Genomic DNA, 16,421 nt, shown 5'->3' with positions numbered 1-16,421 from the left:
TTTTTTCTTTTTTTGCAAAAGTTGATCAGATCTTTTTTTTCAATCAAAATATACTTTAAAATAGTCGAAGGTGTTTTTTTTAGAGGTTTGAATTGAATCAATTTGGGAAGGACAATCATCTCATAAAAAATTACTCCTCAATTTGTTAAATATATAGAAACTAGTAAACAAATGAAAAAACTAAAAAGATATTTTGATAATTAGACTGATAATATTTTAAATAAAAAATTATAGATGAAATGTTATATATATATATATAATATTTATTTATTTTAAAGTTGGACGATAAGGATAATCACGAGCTTTGATTTTCTGCCATCAAAATTTCTCCCGTTCGAACCCTACCGCAGCATCTCTCATCTGTCGCCCATCCCATCGCGGTGCTCAAGTTCAGGTTGCTTCTTCTCCGATAAATAGTTCTATCTTTTTGTGTGCTCAGGTTTTCTTTGTCTAATTATTAGTTCGCTAGGTTTCTGCGATAATTCGTAAGTAAGCAAGCTGAATAATATTCTTGACCCCGCTTCCGTTCTTTGTGTTTTTTTGTCTTCCTTTTCTTAAAAAAACATTGAAAGAGTGTTCAGGTCATTCACTAATTTGTTGCATATAGAAAAAGATGAAAACTGATACAAAGATGTCCCAATCCTGTGAACATACTAGGCAGTAACTGCTTACAATGACACAAAGAATCCACAGGATCAAAGATAGTAAAACCACCACTACAGTGAGGTTACAAAAATTTTCTTGCAGTTTGGCCCTGGTTTCTCTAAGCATGTTTACTGAATCAAGGTGGATTGTGGTCAGCTTGGACAGAATTTCACCAAATTTGTTCCGTTCTTTTTTATTATCTGATTTGAGATGCTTGAATTATTTCAAAGTTTTTGGTGTATGTGTTCTTGGTGCAGAAGTTAATAGTTTAATTATTATTGTATTTTTTTTTTTTTTTTTGCTAGTTTGTAGCTTGTAGTTAGTAGTTTGTGATCTGTACATTCTGTTTGTTATGGAATAGTTTGATTAGTATTTTGAGATATAGTTGACTTGCTTTTGATTACCATTGTTCCTGCTCCGAGACCTTCGATGGACGAACCACACCACTGTTCCTGCTCCAAGACCTTCGAAGGAAGAACTACTGGACAATTGGAGGCGGTGTTGATGGAGTTGCTGAACACCAAGGGAAGGGGATCTGCTGAAGAGTATGCCAAGCCTGAGAGGGAGAAAAAGGAGAAGAAGAAGAGATTTAGAATGGAGACATGAGGGTGCCTAGACTCAGCTACTCCGACATTCAAGTCAAATCTCCTAAGATAGGAAAATGTGGAGAAGATAAACAGTAGTACACATATGAGGAGGTGAAAAAATGGAAAGCCTACCTCTGTCCGCAGGTGCTGATGTCTTTTAGAACACTGCCATCGAATATCTCTCTCCTCTGTATTAATTGCATATTAATTACTAATGTGACGTGTATCATACTGCAATAAAAGGATTGTCCCATTGTATCTACCAGTATCGTCAAGATACGGGAGATGATACCCCACATGCTCTGACAACTCATATGTTGTGCTGCTCGCCATGATGAGCTTGCCCCATAAAACCCTTGGGTTGTGAGATAATTGGGCTGGAGGTTGGGGGGCTTTTAAATGGAAGAGCGTCGGATCACCAAGGCTAAGCGGAGATGAGCAGGGCGTGCCTAGTCGGTGCGAGCAGTGTGCCTCCGATCGGTGCGACCGATCGGGGAGGAGCGAAGCATATCCAATCAATGGGACCAACCGAAGAGTAGTGGAGTGCGCCCGAAGCACATCTGATCGGTGGGACAGACTAGGGAGGGGCGAAGCACATCCAATCAGTTGGATTCAGTGAGACCGATTAGGGAAAAGCGAAGCACATCTAATCGGTGGAACAGGAGGGGTGAAGCGCATCTGATCGGTGTGACTGACCGGGGAGAAGCAGAGCACATCCAATCGGTAAGTTCGATCAGGGAGAGGCAAAACATTCCCGATTGGTATGACCGACCGGGGAGGATCAAAGTGTGCTTGGTCGGAGAAGCGAAACACGCCCGATTTGCCTTGTGTTGACTCGTCTTAACCTTGACCTCCATCTAAGCATGATGCTTGACCTTTGGGGACATACGTGGCGGCTTCCAATACTCACTGTATCATCCACCAAATTATAATGTGTGGAAAATGATTAATGTGCTGTTTAACCTGTGGACCTAAGTCAGTTCAACCAATGATTTCAGCTGGATCAATGATGGGGTGGACATGCAGATCAATCGACTCACTAGCTCGATCACTGAACCAATGATTTGGAGCTTGTCACATTTTACAACTAATTTAGCCATTTTGAGGATGAAAAGGCAAATGATGATAAGTGGCTTCCTAAAACCTTAGTTGGGAAAGGTTTAACTAGGCAGAGCTCAGGCAACACGAGGAGGGATGTGGTAGAAGGCAGCTGAGAAGTTAATCAGGTACTGGAAGATCCTCATAGGTGGCAATGGAATCTTCAATTCTTTCTTTTTCACTTGTATCATTGTTTATCTTGGTGAAAGTTATGATTTTATTTTTTGCTGATGTTTTGTAGAGCATGATCATAAGAGGCTAGGATAAGGGTGAGACAGACCTCGTCAAACGTGTCATTAAATCACAAAATATTGGTGAAGGGAAAATTTTGGTCTGTTCTTTGACTATATACACTGCCGATTTTGCTAAATCGAAGTGATATTTTCCCTAGAAGATCCCAAATGTGGATTGTATTCGTGCAGTATTTTGATCATGAATCTGAGACCAATTGCCCCATCAGGACTGTTTCAAGCGTTGAATCAGCACACTGGTTCTTAACTTGAAGTGATTGTTATTTATTTAGTTGAGATCAGATGTCAGGGATTATATTAATCCACCGAAAAATCTCTATGAGATATTGGATTAGTACAGTAGCTGGATACACATTTCTTGGGAAATTTAGAAGTTCTTCATGATTCAGCCAAACTGACTTTTTTATGCCATTTTTCATTTTTTGTTCATTTATTACCTCGTCATTTATCGTTTTATGCACTTAAATATTCCACATAGGCTGTTTAATAGTTAAAGTTTCTATCTAGAACAATCTGGAGTTCTACATAATCAATTTATATTTTATAATGATTTAGTGAAGTGGAAGAGTCAAATATGCTGTTATCCTGTTTGTATTAAATTTTTCTAATTGTGCATTTGTCTCCATAATTTGCCATAATCATCTGAAGGCTTGTTCAAGGTATATGGATTCTTTCCAGTAATTTTCCATGATAATATGGTCTCTCCATAATTTGCCATAATTTTTGCATAAAATTTTCAAATTATATGGATTCTCCATAATTTGCCATAATCATGATTTAATGAAGTGGAAAAGGCTTGTACTTTCCAGTATGGGAGTAGAATCCATTTTCTATATGGATTCTATAATTTCAATATCAATTTACATTTCCATTTGAAAGCTTATTTCAGGTGAAGAAACACATTGAACAAGGACAAGGACATGAGGGTGGAATCTTTTCAATTGAAGCTCCCCTTCATATTTCCAATGTCCAGGTGCTTGACCCAGATAATGGGTACAATCTCTTCAATATTCCCTCATCAGCTTGATTTTGTGTTGAATTTCCAAATTTGGTTACTCTAAAAGATAAAATTGTCGCTCATGCAAAAAGCCATGTAAGGTCGGGTATGAATATCTGGAAGATGGAAGCACGGGTCTCTAGAGGGCTTGCTGCATCTGGAGCTATAATTCCTCGCCCTGAAATACTAAAAGAAAGGAGAAAACCAAGACCTAGCTTTGGTACATTCAGTTTTACTTGATTGCTAAAGTTGTTTTCTTAAATTCAGCTGTTTACATATATCCATTGGTTGCACTAATTGTTTGGCATATCAATTGAGAGGAATAAACTATTGAATTGTTATTTTTTAAAGGTGAACCATCACATCATATTTATATGGCAACCATAACACCCTATAACTCATATACCTAAAGTGGTACTAGACCCACAACATTTAGAGTAATGAGCATAATAACTCTTACACCCTTCCTCTAGTTGGGAAATAGATATTCTCTAATATCTAGCTTGTACATGAACTAGAAAAAAAATATCTTGAAAGAAGAAAAACATGAAACTAAGCACATGCAATAAAGAATGGCATGATTTTTCTAATGGTCGAGAAGTTTGTAGTCGTGATGCTTTGCACTGAAGGACGGACTGAAGTTGAGATATCTTCAGTTGATAAATCTTCAAAAGACAGTTGGTGACGATTTTGAAGGATTCAATATATCCTTTCCCCTAGCTCCACATCAAAATGAAGATTACCATATATTGTTAAGTTTGCAAAGATGTGTCTGACAACTTCTGAGAGTTTGTTGAGTGAAAGATAGATTAAGATTCTTGCATCTATGTGTCAGATGAGTAAACAAAGTCATTTTCATATCTAACAAAGTTAACATCCATCCAATACGATCAATGTGGGTAATCTATATAATGTAACAATCTCTTTAGAGAACAATGTAGCTATATGAGATGCATCGTCGATCTTGTTGTGGGGAATGAAATGTGCCATTTTAGAAAACCTATCTACAACAACTAAGATGCAGTGAAGACTTCGATTTGTTTGAGGTAAGTCTAAGATACAATCCATACTGATGTCTTTCCATGGCTTATCAAACTAGAAATCTTTTTGTTGCTCATATCCCCTACAACCATCAAATATCCTCTCTCAGCTTCCTTCATTAAATCCTATTCAAAAAATCTTTTAAATAAATTTTGGATCAGGGCAGGTTAAAAAATAGGCTGTGTCGCACACCTTCATCAGTTCGGGCAGGTGATCAACTGAATATTGGCTGGTGCTTTCAGAGCTGGAACACCATTATGTAATTTTTTCTTCATGTATCATCTGAATGCTAACAAATTTGTATTCAAAGTTGATATACACTCACAAGGAACATTCTTCACTTTGTTAGGTCACAGTGGTCTTTGCTATAAAAATTTTGTACTGATCATGATCGAAGGGTGTAATGGTCCACGAAGTTGTATTTGGTTACACAAGGATACAAACTAGGCAGTTTTTCAAATATTGTGTCTGCTTCTCTTTCCATGTCTACTGTTAACTGTTTGTGAAATTTTTGACTCTTAACTTCATCTGTCAGTGGCATCTTTAGGAGATGATCCAATTAGTGAATGGATTCTGACAGAAGGGAAAGCCACACAAATTACAAGAATCAGTCCCATTGGTGGAGGCTGCATAAATCAAGCAAACCGTTATGTAACTGATTCTGGTTCCTTCTTTGTGAAGACAAACAGGCATGACAAAGTTGAAATGGTTCTTTTATTATGTGCATATCCTGTGCTGATTTGCTTGGCCATTGACAATTGTGTATTGACATATATTAGAAGCATAAATATCAGTGTAGTAATGAAATCTATTACAACATCATCCAGTCTCTTGATTTGTTTCTTTGTTAATTATATGAAGATTCTAGTATTATCTCTTTAATTTGTTGCTGAATCTGTACGATACCAAGATTATATGCATGAAGTTCAAGCCTGTTAGTGAGTGAAACATTTATTTTCCCAATTAGGCCTTTATGAAACAATTTTTGTTGTATAGTGCCTATTAACAGCTCTTGGAAGATAGTGTTTACATGGTAATAACATAATGTTTTTGTAATTTTGTCCACCTTTGAATATTGACTCTTTTGAGGAGTTATCAGCACTTTAAGCAATTCGAAATTTTCTCTCATTTGATATCCATGACTCGGTTTATTTATTCAGAGAGTTCCATCTTGTTCATTATCTTTGACCATGAAAGCAGTAATGTAAGACTTGAGAAAGCAACTTTTGTGATCAATGTAACTCTCATCAGTATGGTTCCTTAATTTTTTTGACAAAGTTTTTTCCTTGCAATCGGATGGGATTTGTTGGCAATAAATTTAACTGCTACGATGCCCTTGGCCTTGTTCTCCAGAAAAAATTTCTGACATGTGGGGCAATGACTTCATGGTTGGCTTATCTAATCATACAAATTTGTCGCTAATTGAGGCAACCTTTTCTATTCATGTTGTTTTTAACAGAACAATTGGACCATCAATGTTTGAAGGAGAGGCTCTTGGTTTAAATGCAATGTATGCCACTCAATCAATTCGAGTTCCCAAGCCATATAAGGTAGTGTGCCGTTTTATATATTCTACCATAGCAATTTTTGAAATACCTTGGTGTGTAATATAAACCTCTTTTAATATGCAGGTGGGACCTTTACCAACAGGAGGTTCCTATATAATCATGGAATTTATTGAATTTGGATCTTCCAGAGGGAATCAGGTTATATTCTTCACAATAATGCTTTCTTTTCCATCCCTGTTAACCAAATACCTTTTCTCAGTCAGTTTTAGGAAGAAAGCTTGCAGAAATGCATAAAACTGCCAAGTCTAGCAAGGGCTTTGGTTTCAATGTCGACAACACTATTGGCAGGTGAAAACTTCCAGAATAAAACATATTCCTTTTCACCTTTCAATCATATTGAATGAACTAAAATTTCTCATGTACCAATTTACATGGTTGCCTTCGCCGGGACCAACTGCTTCTTATAGATGTAAAAAGAACAAAGAAAAAAATTGCTTCTGATATGGAATTTATTTTCAGTTACTCTTTGTTACTTACTTCCCTATCATAAGGACACTTAGTTTTCTGATTTAAGCTGTCTTGGTGCAGCACTCCCCAGATAAATAATTGGTGTTCAGATTGGCTTGAGTTCTTTGCTGACTATAGATTGGGTTACCAACTAAAGTTAGCACTTGACCAGTATAGGGACTCGACGATATATGAAAAAGGTCCAGTGCTTGAAACAATACTTTAGCATTTCCTTTGTTGCTTGAAACTATTTCCAATTGATAGTTAGCACCGTCATCGTTATCATAAATCCAGTTTTAGTCACACATATTTAGGGTCAGCTATATGGATCTTATTTTGAAATTTGTGCTAAATCACTTTTCATTACATTAATTAGAGTTAAAGGGGCATTCCATTCAAGTTTGTTGCATATGTTTTCTTACAGAGCCTTCTATTCAATATTATAGGTATTCACAGTACTCATCAGTTTGAGAGATCTAATAAACATCCCTGTGACAATTGGGTTTGAGAAATTTAACAGTTTATACTTTGTCTCATAAAACAGGCCAGAAATTAGCTAAGAATCTCCAACCACTTTTCGAAGGAGTTGTCATTGAGCCATGCTTACTTCATGGCGACCTATGGAGTGGCAATATCAGCACTGATAGTAATGGTGATCCTGTGATATTGGATCCAGCTTGTTACTGTGAGTCATTGTCGCACAGAATATCAAGTCTCGTCAAACGCCTAACATTTGCAAATTTTTATAGGAAAAATCTAAACTAAAATCTGAGGTTAAATAATTTTTACTGAAATCATGTAACTACCATCCTCATTTATACAGATGGTCATAATGAGGCAGAATTTGGGATGTCATGGTGTGCTGGATTTGGAGGATCCTTTTATTCTTCATACTTTGAGGTAACTAGTTCTTGAAGGAAAATATTCATGTTAGGCATGAGTCAATTACAAACCAGTGAATTCTCCATCAAATTAAACTTATTTCTTAAGTGTGAAATGAAGTGAATTGGAATTTTATGCCCCTCGACTGTTCTCTCTTTGTTTTTTTTAGAAAATCTCTTAACTTCTTGGTGCATATTCATCCAGGTGATGCCAAAACAGCCAGGCTTTGAGAGGAGGAGGGATCTGTATATGCTCTACCATTATCTGAATCACTACAATCTATTTGGTTCAGGCTACAGGTCTTCTGCCCTGTCTATCATAGAGGACTACTTAAGGATGTTGAAGGTGTAAATCCTACAATTCAACAGTGTCCAGGGTTGGAATTCAAGTTGTACAACTTAATTTTCAAATTGTCCTACGGTTTACAAATTAGTTTTTTTGATATACATATTAATCTCGTTACATATAGCACAGTCCACAGTGAGAATTCTTATGTCAAAACACGATGAGGGTCAGATTGTTTGAGCTCCCTAATTCACTCACAATTGTTATTGAATAAATAAAAGGTGAAAATTATAATTGGTTAAAAATTAAATGGATATTTTAAATTATATAGATAATATTTTTTTTAAAAAAGTCAAAAAAAAATATTTCATTATATTATATTGTTTATCTTGAAAATATTTTTATTTTCAACTCAATTAAGTAGCTGTTACAATTACTTTATAATTATTATCATGTTATAACAATTAATATAATATTGTTGGAACATCCTAGCAGCTAGCTATTGTTAATTATTATACCGTTGTAATATCGATTGGAGCAAGTTATTGTAATGATTTTAAAAAGGTTTTGATCCATTTAAAATGATTTTAATAAAATTTAAATAATTAGTTCATAAAAATATTTTTATATAATAATATTTTATACATAGTAATTGAAATAATTGCTACAATGATAGAATAAAGAAATTTTTTAATATAAAACACATGATAAAATGTCCCTTTTACTTTATTTTTTTGTTACAAACATTTTTTTTTTCTTTGCGCTATTTTTGTTTGTTTTTTAAAGAAAAAGAAATGAAATCGTAAAGTAATTTCTTCAAGATGGTCTATGCTTGTTCAGAAGGGAATATATTATATAGGTATTTTGTCCTACTATAATGGCTATTTACATGAACACTCAATTCAATGAATTATTTTACATTCGTTAAAAATTAATCTCAAATCTTATTGAAATAATTATCCATGCAAATATCAAATGAAGTCATTATGCCAACTCGTGGATGTCCATTTTTTATTCCTTAAAATTTCACACCTATGAACTCGCATCCAATCTTATTATAGCAGTAAAGTTCCAATCTTATTATAGCAGTAAAGTTGTAGGTACATGAATAGGAGATCAGATTTTCTGGTAAAAAAAAAAAAATAGATCAAGAAATGATCCACTCCTAATTATGATTGAATCATAATTGTGATTCGATCGTAATTGATTGTGATTTCTTTATGGGTTCATCGTCCTCATCAAGTTATAATTTGGGTCGGAGCGGACGACCAGAGATCGCCTCCTGCTCAACGTCATGCAACCTGGACACTTGCTTATTTCCGATGACCTCCGGACGACTTCTAATCGTCCGTTCTGACCCAAACTATAATTTGATGGGAACGATAAACCCATAAAAGAATCGCAATCAATTATAATCAGATCGTAATTACAATCTCACCATAATTAAAAGTGGATCATCCCCTATTCATTTCTTTTTTTACTAAAAAAACTTCTCTCCATGAATAGTATTATTTTATTAGAGCATCTAAGTCAAATTTTTTAAATAAATTATCTTAAATTTTATATTTTACATAATTTTTTTTATATTAACTACTTTATCTATTTTTAAATTTAAATTTTATAAATAATATTTTTATAAAATTTATGCCCTAAATATTAAAATATTATTTTCTTTAATTTTCATTGTATGAAAATTATTGTACGGTCTAGTGAAAAATGATAAAGTAATTTGAAATTTTAATAAGGAATACGATGTAGCGTTGATAAAGGAATATTTTTTTTTTTATTGTAGTGATAAAGTAATTTGAAATTTTAATAAAGGAATACGATGTACGGTCTAGCGATGTAGCGTTAAATTAATAGGGACGAAAATTTCTCCAGATTTATTGTTTTTTAATTTTTTATCTATTCCTGACCGTAACCCTAGCCGCCCAACACTAGCTCCGCTCACCCGCACGGTATCTCGTCTCCGTCGACCAAACACCTCCTTCGTTGCTCGGCACCTTTCGTCTCTTACCGTCTCAGGCAGGTACGATCTTTGTCTTCACCGAGGTTGCAAAAATTTGCTTCCAGTTTGACCCCGGCTTCTCCAAGCATGTTTACTGGATCGAGGTGAATTATTGTCAGCTTGGACAGAATTCCACCACAATTGGTTCATTCTTTTTAATTATTTGATTTAAGATGCTTGTGTTATTTCAGATTTTGGTGTGTGCTCTTGGTGCAGCAGTTATTAGTTTAATTATTTTACGACTTTTCCATTGTTTTGCTAGTTTGTAGCTTGTACTTAGTAGTTTGGTTACAAACATTTTGTTTGTTATAGAATAGTTTGATTAATATTTTGAGATATAGTTGACTTGCTTTTAATTGCCACCAAATTGTAATGTTCGGAAAATGATTAATTTGCGTTTTAATCTGTGGACCTATGTTAGTCTGACCAATGATCTCGACTGGATCAATGATGGTTGACATGCAGATCAACCACTCACTAGCTGGATCACTGAACCAGTGATTTGAAGCTTGTCCAGTTTGATTTCTAGCTCACATTTTATAACTAATTTGTGCATTTTGAGGATGAAAAAACAAATGAACGTAAGTGGCTTCCTAAACCTTAGGTGGGAAAAGGTTTAAACAGGCAGAGCCCAGGCAACACAAGGAAGGATGGGGTGGAAGGCAGCTGAGAAGTTATTCAGGCACTGGAAGATCCTCAGAGGCGACAATGTAATCTTCAATTCTTCTTTTTCACTTGTATCATTGTTTACCTTGGTCGAAGTTATGATTTTATCTTTTGCTGATGTTTTGTAGGTCATGATCATAAGAGGCAAGGATAAGGGTGAGACAGGTCTCATCAAACGTGTCATTAGATCTCAGAACAGAGTCATTGTTGAAGGGAAAAATTTGGTCTGTTCCCTGACTTTATACACCACTTATTTTGCTAAATTGAAGTGATTTTTGCCTACAAAATTCCATATATGGATGTATTGGAGCAGTAGTTAGATCATGAATCTAAGACCAATCGCCTCATCAGGGCTGTATCAAGCGTTGAATCAACGCACTGGTTCTTAAATTGAAGTGTTTGTTATTTATTTAGTTGAGATCAGTTGTCAGAGATTACATTAATCTACTGAAAAATCTATATGAGATGTTGAATTGGTACACATTTCTTCAAAAATTTAGAAGTTCATCATGATTCAACCAAACTGGCAATTTATGCTACTTTTCATTCGTTCCGCATTGGTTGTTAATAGTTGAAGTTTCTATCTAGAACAATCTAGAGTTCTGCATAATCATTTTATACTTTATAATGATTTACCGAAATGGAAAAATGAAATATAGTATTCTCTTGTTTGTATTAGTTTTTCCAAATCGTGCATTGGTTTCCATAATTTGACATAATCATCTGAAGGCTTGTTCAAGGTTATTGCTTGTACTTTTTATACAGGAGTAGGATTCATTTCCCATATGGCTTCCATAATTTCCATTTGAAAGTTTGTTTCTTATTAACATGTTATTTACACTATTCTAAAAGCTATTAATATTCTAAGGCCACCTTTGAGAATTAACAAGCTATGTAGCCTAGTGTAATCTTCTGTGAGTTTTGCTTTTCCAGTGATATTCTGTACAAGTAATGTTATTTATGATCATCATAGTTCCATGTGGTAGTATGATGGGTTCATGAACTTTGATCTTTCGTACTAGTACCCTTTGCTATCTGTTATCAGATTGTGGTGTTCTCATTTCAGGTGAAGAAACACATCAAACAAGGGCAAGGACATGAGGGTGGAATCTTTTCAATTGAAGCTCCCCTTCATGTTTCCAATGTTCAGGTTCTTGACCCAGTTACTGGGTACAATCTCTTCAGCATTCCCTCATCAGCTTGATTTTGTGTTAAATTCCCTATTTTGGTTACTCTTTATAAGCAAAATTGTTAGTCGTGCAGGAAACCATGTAAGACCGGGTATAAATATCTGGAAGACGGAACTAAAGTACGGGTCTCTAGAGGACTTGCTGCATCTGGAGCTGTAATTCCTCGCCCTGAAATACTAAAAGAAAGGCGAAAACCAAGACCTAGCTTTGGTACATTCAGTTTTACTTGATTGCTAAAGTTGCTTTCTTAAATTCAGTAGTTTACCCATTGGTTGCGCTAATTGATTGCCATATCAATTGAGAGGAATAAAACATTGAATTGTTATTTCATATTTAGAACTCAAATACCTAATGTGGAACTACACCCACGTGCCTGATGTCTGCCCATATCCATAGCTTTTGGAGCTGTTTGTAATGGATCTGAATTATTATCATACTTCAACTATCTTATGCAGTTGGTCCCAAGGATACACCAGTTGAACTAGTACTCGAAAAGACATACGATGCTAAAGCTGGAATTGGCATGCCTGATCTCTAGGAGTCCTCGAGAAGGCAAAATCTTTCTCTCATCTGCATTATCATCGAGGAAGTTCAGATCGTGCTTAATTTGCCGAAATATTTAGGTTCAACTCTTACATAATAAATGTCAACGCTATTACTTAATTTTGCTAGCACAGCTGTGCTGTTAGTTAGAATTTCACGACTGAGTGGTGCCTTTTGAAACACTTTCAAGTGTAAACTGAAATCGTGTTGCATTACTTGTTCTCGATGAACACTTGACTATGGTTAGATGAAAGTGCCAAGAACCTGATGGTTTATTTAGTCTTGTTATTGAGTTGGTGATGATGCGAGGTCTATCTTCATCTTTGTGATTTAGTTATCTATTTTTTCCTTGTTTTTGTAGTTTGATGATGTAATTGAACCTGTATCTTTGTAGGCATCTCACAGAGTTGGACAAAGTTCACCCTTTGCAACACATTGTCACCCATCTTTCAATGTGAAGTTGTTATAAACTTACACTTTAAATTTGGGTTCTTAAACGTATGGTTTTAAAATCTACTAGACGTGATTTTTAATCAACATACGATAAAAAAAAACGAAGGAAATTTTGGACTTTGCAAATAGAATCAAACAGTAGCAATATTCTTAATCAAAATATATATATATATATATATATATATATATATATATATATATATATATATATATATATAAAAGGATATAAGGATGAATAATTATTGCAAGTAGCAACGAGGCACGACTCAAAACTAACGAGGCAGAAAAGAAAACTAAATTAGCAAACTAGAAATACAAGGTTGATCGAACTCAATATACAAAGGGGAACGGCGACAAGCAGTACTCTCTCACACGCGATGCGCCATCTCTTGCCAGAATCCCCTCCAAATCCCCCATGGTTCTTGCTAACCAAATCTCTAAGCTCCTCTGAATCTCCTTGAACTTGTTCCTCACCGAGTCCAATGATTTTCTTGCACTTGATTTAGCTTCTGCTGTCAACCCATCTCCTAATGGCCTTCTTATCGACTCCGCTTGTACTGAACTCAGCTTTTGTCTTGTTTCCGATGCACAATTCTGCAAGCGAAATGCTTCGAGCAAGAACTCAGTCTGTCGTTGTGTTCGGAACTCTGGAGTTAGGGTCGGGTCACAGGGCTCATTCATTCTCTGTAGAGTTAAATTCAAATTAGGTAAAAATGATGAATTGATGACAAAAGTTGATATGAAAAATGAAGCCAAATATGTTTAGCCACTCTTTGTTTCTTGGCGAAATGGGCATCCAACAAGAAACCTATCCATATCGTTCTAACAATAACGAGTTCTCCACACACTCATATTTTCCTTCCTCTTGATAGATTTTGCCATTTTGAGAATAAAAAGACCTTCACAAAACATGCCAAATTGTCCCATGCATTTGTCATTCTGTTCGATTGTTATCTAATTTTCTTCAGAAAACAGTTGCATCCATTAGTCAAGATCATAAAGCAGCAACCTTCAAACTTTATAGGTCATCTCTCAGTGAAATTGACAACATAAATCCTATTCCTCCATTATGCTCTAACATGGGCATATCACTAAAATTCAAACTAATTAAATCATTCGTTGTTACATCAACTAATGTCTTCTTTGGTCTCTGTTCCTTGAATCTTCCGCTAATTGATTCAATTTTTAACTATAATATGCGGATCATTTATGAACCTGCCTATATAACCTTAGCCTATTTTCTTTCATTTTATCATTTATTGGAGCCGCGTCTAATTGGACAAAATAAGAATTGAAAGATAATAACAGAAAAATCAGTTAATTAACTTACCATTTTCCTACATAAAGCATCAACTTTTCCAGCAAGAGATTGATATCTCTTTGCTTGCTTCCTCATCAATGAAGTTATTTTGGACAAATCTCCAGCCCCGACTTTTTCCAGGTAAACCAATTCTTCTTCAAGAAGTTTAAGCTTAGTGGAAATGCCAGAAGATTCACTATCAACCTTCCAAGGGGATTCCCGCCTGAATATCAGTTTTCAATTATAGTAAGACATCGTACTCACTGGCTAGGTGGATACAACTAAATTTACCTTGCCACTAAATGCTTCATACTGTTTGTTGTGTCAAGTGAGTCATACAGCATATTCTGCAGTGAGGTAATGAGAGAAAGTAGTGATGCCAAAATATGATTGAATAACATATGACCATAGCATAATAGCAACTCAATGATCCAAATAAATGTTAGATGGGACCATCATGAAAAGTTTATTGCTATGAAAGGAATCATTACTGATTAAAATATGCAATGCGGTTGAATAGTACTGAAACAATTCTCATCACCAATCTATAAATTTTATGGCACAAGAAATCAATCCAAATGAAATGCACTAGTTATATATCATTTGTAGGTCACTTGGATATTGTATTAATTTCTCATAACTTTTCTTTATAGTTCTCTGTCCAATTTTCGAAGAAATGAATCTCAATAGAATAGTTTATCTTTTCTGCCTCCCTCTCCATACCAATGCCCTTTTTTTCTTCTTTTACACTTTATCAAGCCTCAAATACTAATTGGAGTTATCCTAACAAAAAATTCAGGGTTTCCAGATTTTGAAGGACAAATTCAACTAATATCAACTTGAAATAAAGCTAACAAATAAACCCTCCATTAAGATATAATAACTGTTTTGTGCAAACTTAGTTCAGTGTGCAGGCAGGTATGACGAGGGAAAACACACTAAGCTTACCATATTATAGACAGAGAACAGTTCCTTAATTATACATGCCTAACACTGAAAATTCAAACCAGCATAGGGTAAGACTGAAACCCTTACCTGCCATCCACTAGACTGATCTGTCCACTGTTTCATGCCTTCCGAAGGCATGAACAGCTCCCTTTCATTGCTGTTCTGCTGAATCGCCACCAATTTTCCATTCCTTGCCAGTAACCTCTCCTCCGGAACCCTAACCCTGGTGAAACCCCCTCCAGTACCACTGTCCTCCACCGAATCCAGCCCACCTCCACCACCCTCCTCCTTCCTCGCCATGAACTCGAGCATCTCGTCCCTCTCCGCCACTTCCCTCTCTAGCCTCTGCAGTGCGGCGTTAAGATTCGCCCTCTCTCGCTCCGTCTCCTCCAATCGCGCCCTCAAACCCGAAATCTCCGCCTCCGCGGCATCCACACGGAGGAGGAGGCGCCTGTCCTCCTGCTGCCACCGGGCGCGGTGGCCCGCGAAGATCTCGGCCACTCGCGCATTGGCCTTGGCATCTTCCTTCCCCCGAGACCTTAGCGTTCGGAGCTGATCCTCGGCCTCGAATAGCTTCGTAGCGAGGATCCGGTTGCGGGACTGGAGCGACGACACGTACGAGAGGGATAACTTGGGGAGGAGACCCAGGAACAAGGCGAAGCTGAGGCCGATGTAGGATGAAAACAGAGACGCCTCTGTCTCCGCCGGCGGCGTTTCCGCCTTATCCCCCTCGATCGGCACAGCCTTGTCGACTGCGATCGCATCGGACGCCATTATTTCCGACCAGTCCCGTCACCCACTCCACTGGAGTCGCTGGGGCAAAGTATATAACTACAGGGCCCGTCCACTCTTATTTACCATAAAACCCCTATATTTGCGATATTGACTGATCGTGGCTCCTAATTGTAAAATTTACTCTACTAATCTGTTGGGTTAAGTTCGAACTGGTGAAACTTGACTTGAGTAAATAAAAGTCTAAGTGCCAAATTGAAAATAAGAGAAATTTAAAGGGTCATATTTCATTTTCTGCAGCTATTTGGAATTATATGCAAATGATGCCCAACACAAAGCTGTTGGCTTTTCGGTCCGCTACTTTACAAGAAATGATGAGTTTGTCCGATATTTTTTTTTTGTTTTTTTTTTCTCTCTCTCTTAGTTTTTTTGACAGAGCGGTAGAAGACAACAATACCATAATTTATGTGTCAAATAAATGTTTAATCAATATATATTTTTAAATTCCTATAAAATATTTTAGTTGATGAAATCTTTATGACTATAATTAATTTACCTCTGTTGCTGGCTACTGACCACCCTCCGCCATTTTTATAGGTTACCTTTAATTTTAGAGATTGTTTTATCAAATTATTTTTTATAAAGAAAAAAAAAACAAGAAAAGAAGAAAGTTTCAGCTTTCTGGTCCTTCAGCCTTAAAAGACCAGCAGCTGCGGATTTTGGCGCTGGTGTGAGAGTACAAGTTCACGAGATCCATTTCTAAATAAAAATATCAACTGT

The 16,421-nt window shown here is 36.0% G+C and overlaps 3 protein-coding genes across 8 annotated transcripts; 2 read left to right on the top strand and 1 right to left on the bottom strand.

Moving 5' to 3' along the window:
* The first annotated feature begins 274 nt into the window (after window positions 1-274).
* Window positions 275-8,007, top strand: LOC122007964 (protein-ribulosamine 3-kinase, chloroplastic-like). Of its 5 annotated transcripts, none has more exons than XM_042563504.1 (11): window positions 275-394; window positions 3,471-3,554; window positions 3,671-3,798; window positions 5,155-5,308; window positions 6,079-6,169; window positions 6,251-6,325; window positions 6,387-6,475; window positions 6,716-6,834; window positions 7,179-7,319; window positions 7,458-7,534; window positions 7,721-8,007. In XM_042563504.1, exons 2-11 carry the CDS (start codon window positions 3,502-3,504, stop codon window positions 7,865-7,867), a joined length of 1,074 nt encoding a protein of 357 aa, XP_042419438.1. In that variant the 5' UTR covers window positions 275-394; window positions 3,471-3,501; the 3' UTR covers window positions 7,868-8,007. The 5 variants fall into 5 exon arrangements, with proteins under 5 accessions (XP_042419438.1, XP_042419441.1, XP_042419442.1 ...); XM_042563507.1 differs by having other exon boundaries at window positions 301-394; window positions 3,471-3,574; XM_042563508.1 differs by lacking the exon at window positions 275-394 and adding an exon at window positions 1,333-1,376 and having other exon boundaries at window positions 3,471-3,574.
* A 1,655-nt stretch (window positions 8,008-9,662) lies between these two features.
* On the top strand, window positions 9,663-12,491 carry LOC122007963 (50S ribosomal protein L24-like). Of its 2 annotated transcripts, none has more exons than XM_042563501.1 (6): window positions 9,663-9,830; window positions 10,414-10,519; window positions 10,604-10,699; window positions 11,542-11,645; window positions 11,739-11,875; window positions 12,121-12,491. In XM_042563501.1, the coding sequence occupies exons 2-6, from the start codon at window positions 10,460-10,462 to the stop codon at window positions 12,201-12,203; spliced, it is 480 nt and encodes a 159-aa protein (XP_042419435.1). In that variant the 5' UTR covers window positions 9,663-9,830; window positions 10,414-10,459; the 3' UTR covers window positions 12,204-12,491. The 2 variants fall into 2 exon arrangements, with proteins under 2 accessions (XP_042419435.1, XP_042419436.1); XM_042563502.1 differs by lacking the exon at window positions 9,663-9,830 and adding an exon at window positions 9,851-10,326.
* Window positions 12,492-12,934: 443 nt separating this feature from the next.
* LOC122007962 lies at window positions 12,935-15,723 on the bottom strand. Its single transcript, XM_042563500.1, has 4 exons — window positions 14,997-15,723; window positions 14,253-14,308; window positions 13,992-14,184; window positions 12,935-13,345 (listed from the first exon to the last, which is right to left on the bottom strand). Exons 1-4 carry the CDS (start codon window positions 15,681-15,683, stop codon window positions 12,992-12,994), a joined length of 1,290 nt encoding a protein of 429 aa, XP_042419434.1. The 5' UTR covers window positions 15,684-15,723; the 3' UTR covers window positions 12,935-12,991.
* Window positions 15,724-16,421: the final 698 nt, after the last annotated feature.

This window comes from Zingiber officinale, chromosome 8A (genome assembly GCF_018446385.1).
Source record: "Zingiber officinale cultivar Zhangliang chromosome 8A, Zo_v1.1, whole genome shotgun sequence".
Taxonomy (NCBI): Eukaryota; Viridiplantae; Streptophyta; class Magnoliopsida; order Zingiberales; family Zingiberaceae; genus Zingiber; species Zingiber officinale.
This window is presented reverse-complemented; position numbering and strand designations above follow the sequence as displayed.

Bases quoted from the DNA above. Each gene is read 5' to 3' on its own strand.
- LOC122007964 (XM_042563504.1), top strand. From the start codon at position 3,502: ATGAGGGTGGAATCTTTTCAATTGAAGCTCCCCTTCATATTTCCAATG. The intron at 6,476-6,715 runs GTGAAAACTTCC...GTCTTGGTGCAG, and splicing joins GTCGACAACACTATTGGCAG to CACTCCCCAGATAAATAATT. The intron at 7,320-7,457 runs GTGAGTCATTGT...TCATTTATACAG, and splicing joins ATTGGATCCAGCTTGTTACT to ATGGTCATAATGAGGCAGAA.
- LOC122007963 (XM_042563501.1), top strand. From the start codon at position 10,460: ATGGGGTGGAAGGCAGCTGAGAAGTTATTCAGGCACTGGAAGATCCTC. The intron at 10,700-11,541 runs GTCTGTTCCCTG...TTCTCATTTCAG, and splicing joins TTGTTGAAGGGAAAAATTTG to GTGAAGAAACACATCAAACA. The intron at 11,876-12,120 runs GTACATTCAGTT...TATCTTATGCAG, and splicing joins AAAACCAAGACCTAGCTTTG to TTGGTCCCAAGGATACACCA.
- LOC122007962 (XM_042563500.1), bottom strand. From the start codon at position 15,683: ATGGCGTCCGATGCGATCGCAGTCGACAAGGCTGTGCCGATCGAGGGG. The intron at 14,309-14,996 runs GTAAGGGTTTCA...ACCTCACTGCAG, and splicing joins ATCAGTCTAGTGGATGGCAG to AATATGCTGTATGACTCACT. The intron at 13,346-13,991 runs GTAAGTTAATTA...TTAACTCTACAG, and splicing joins ATGCTTTATGTAGGAAAATG to AGAATGAATGAGCCCTGTGA.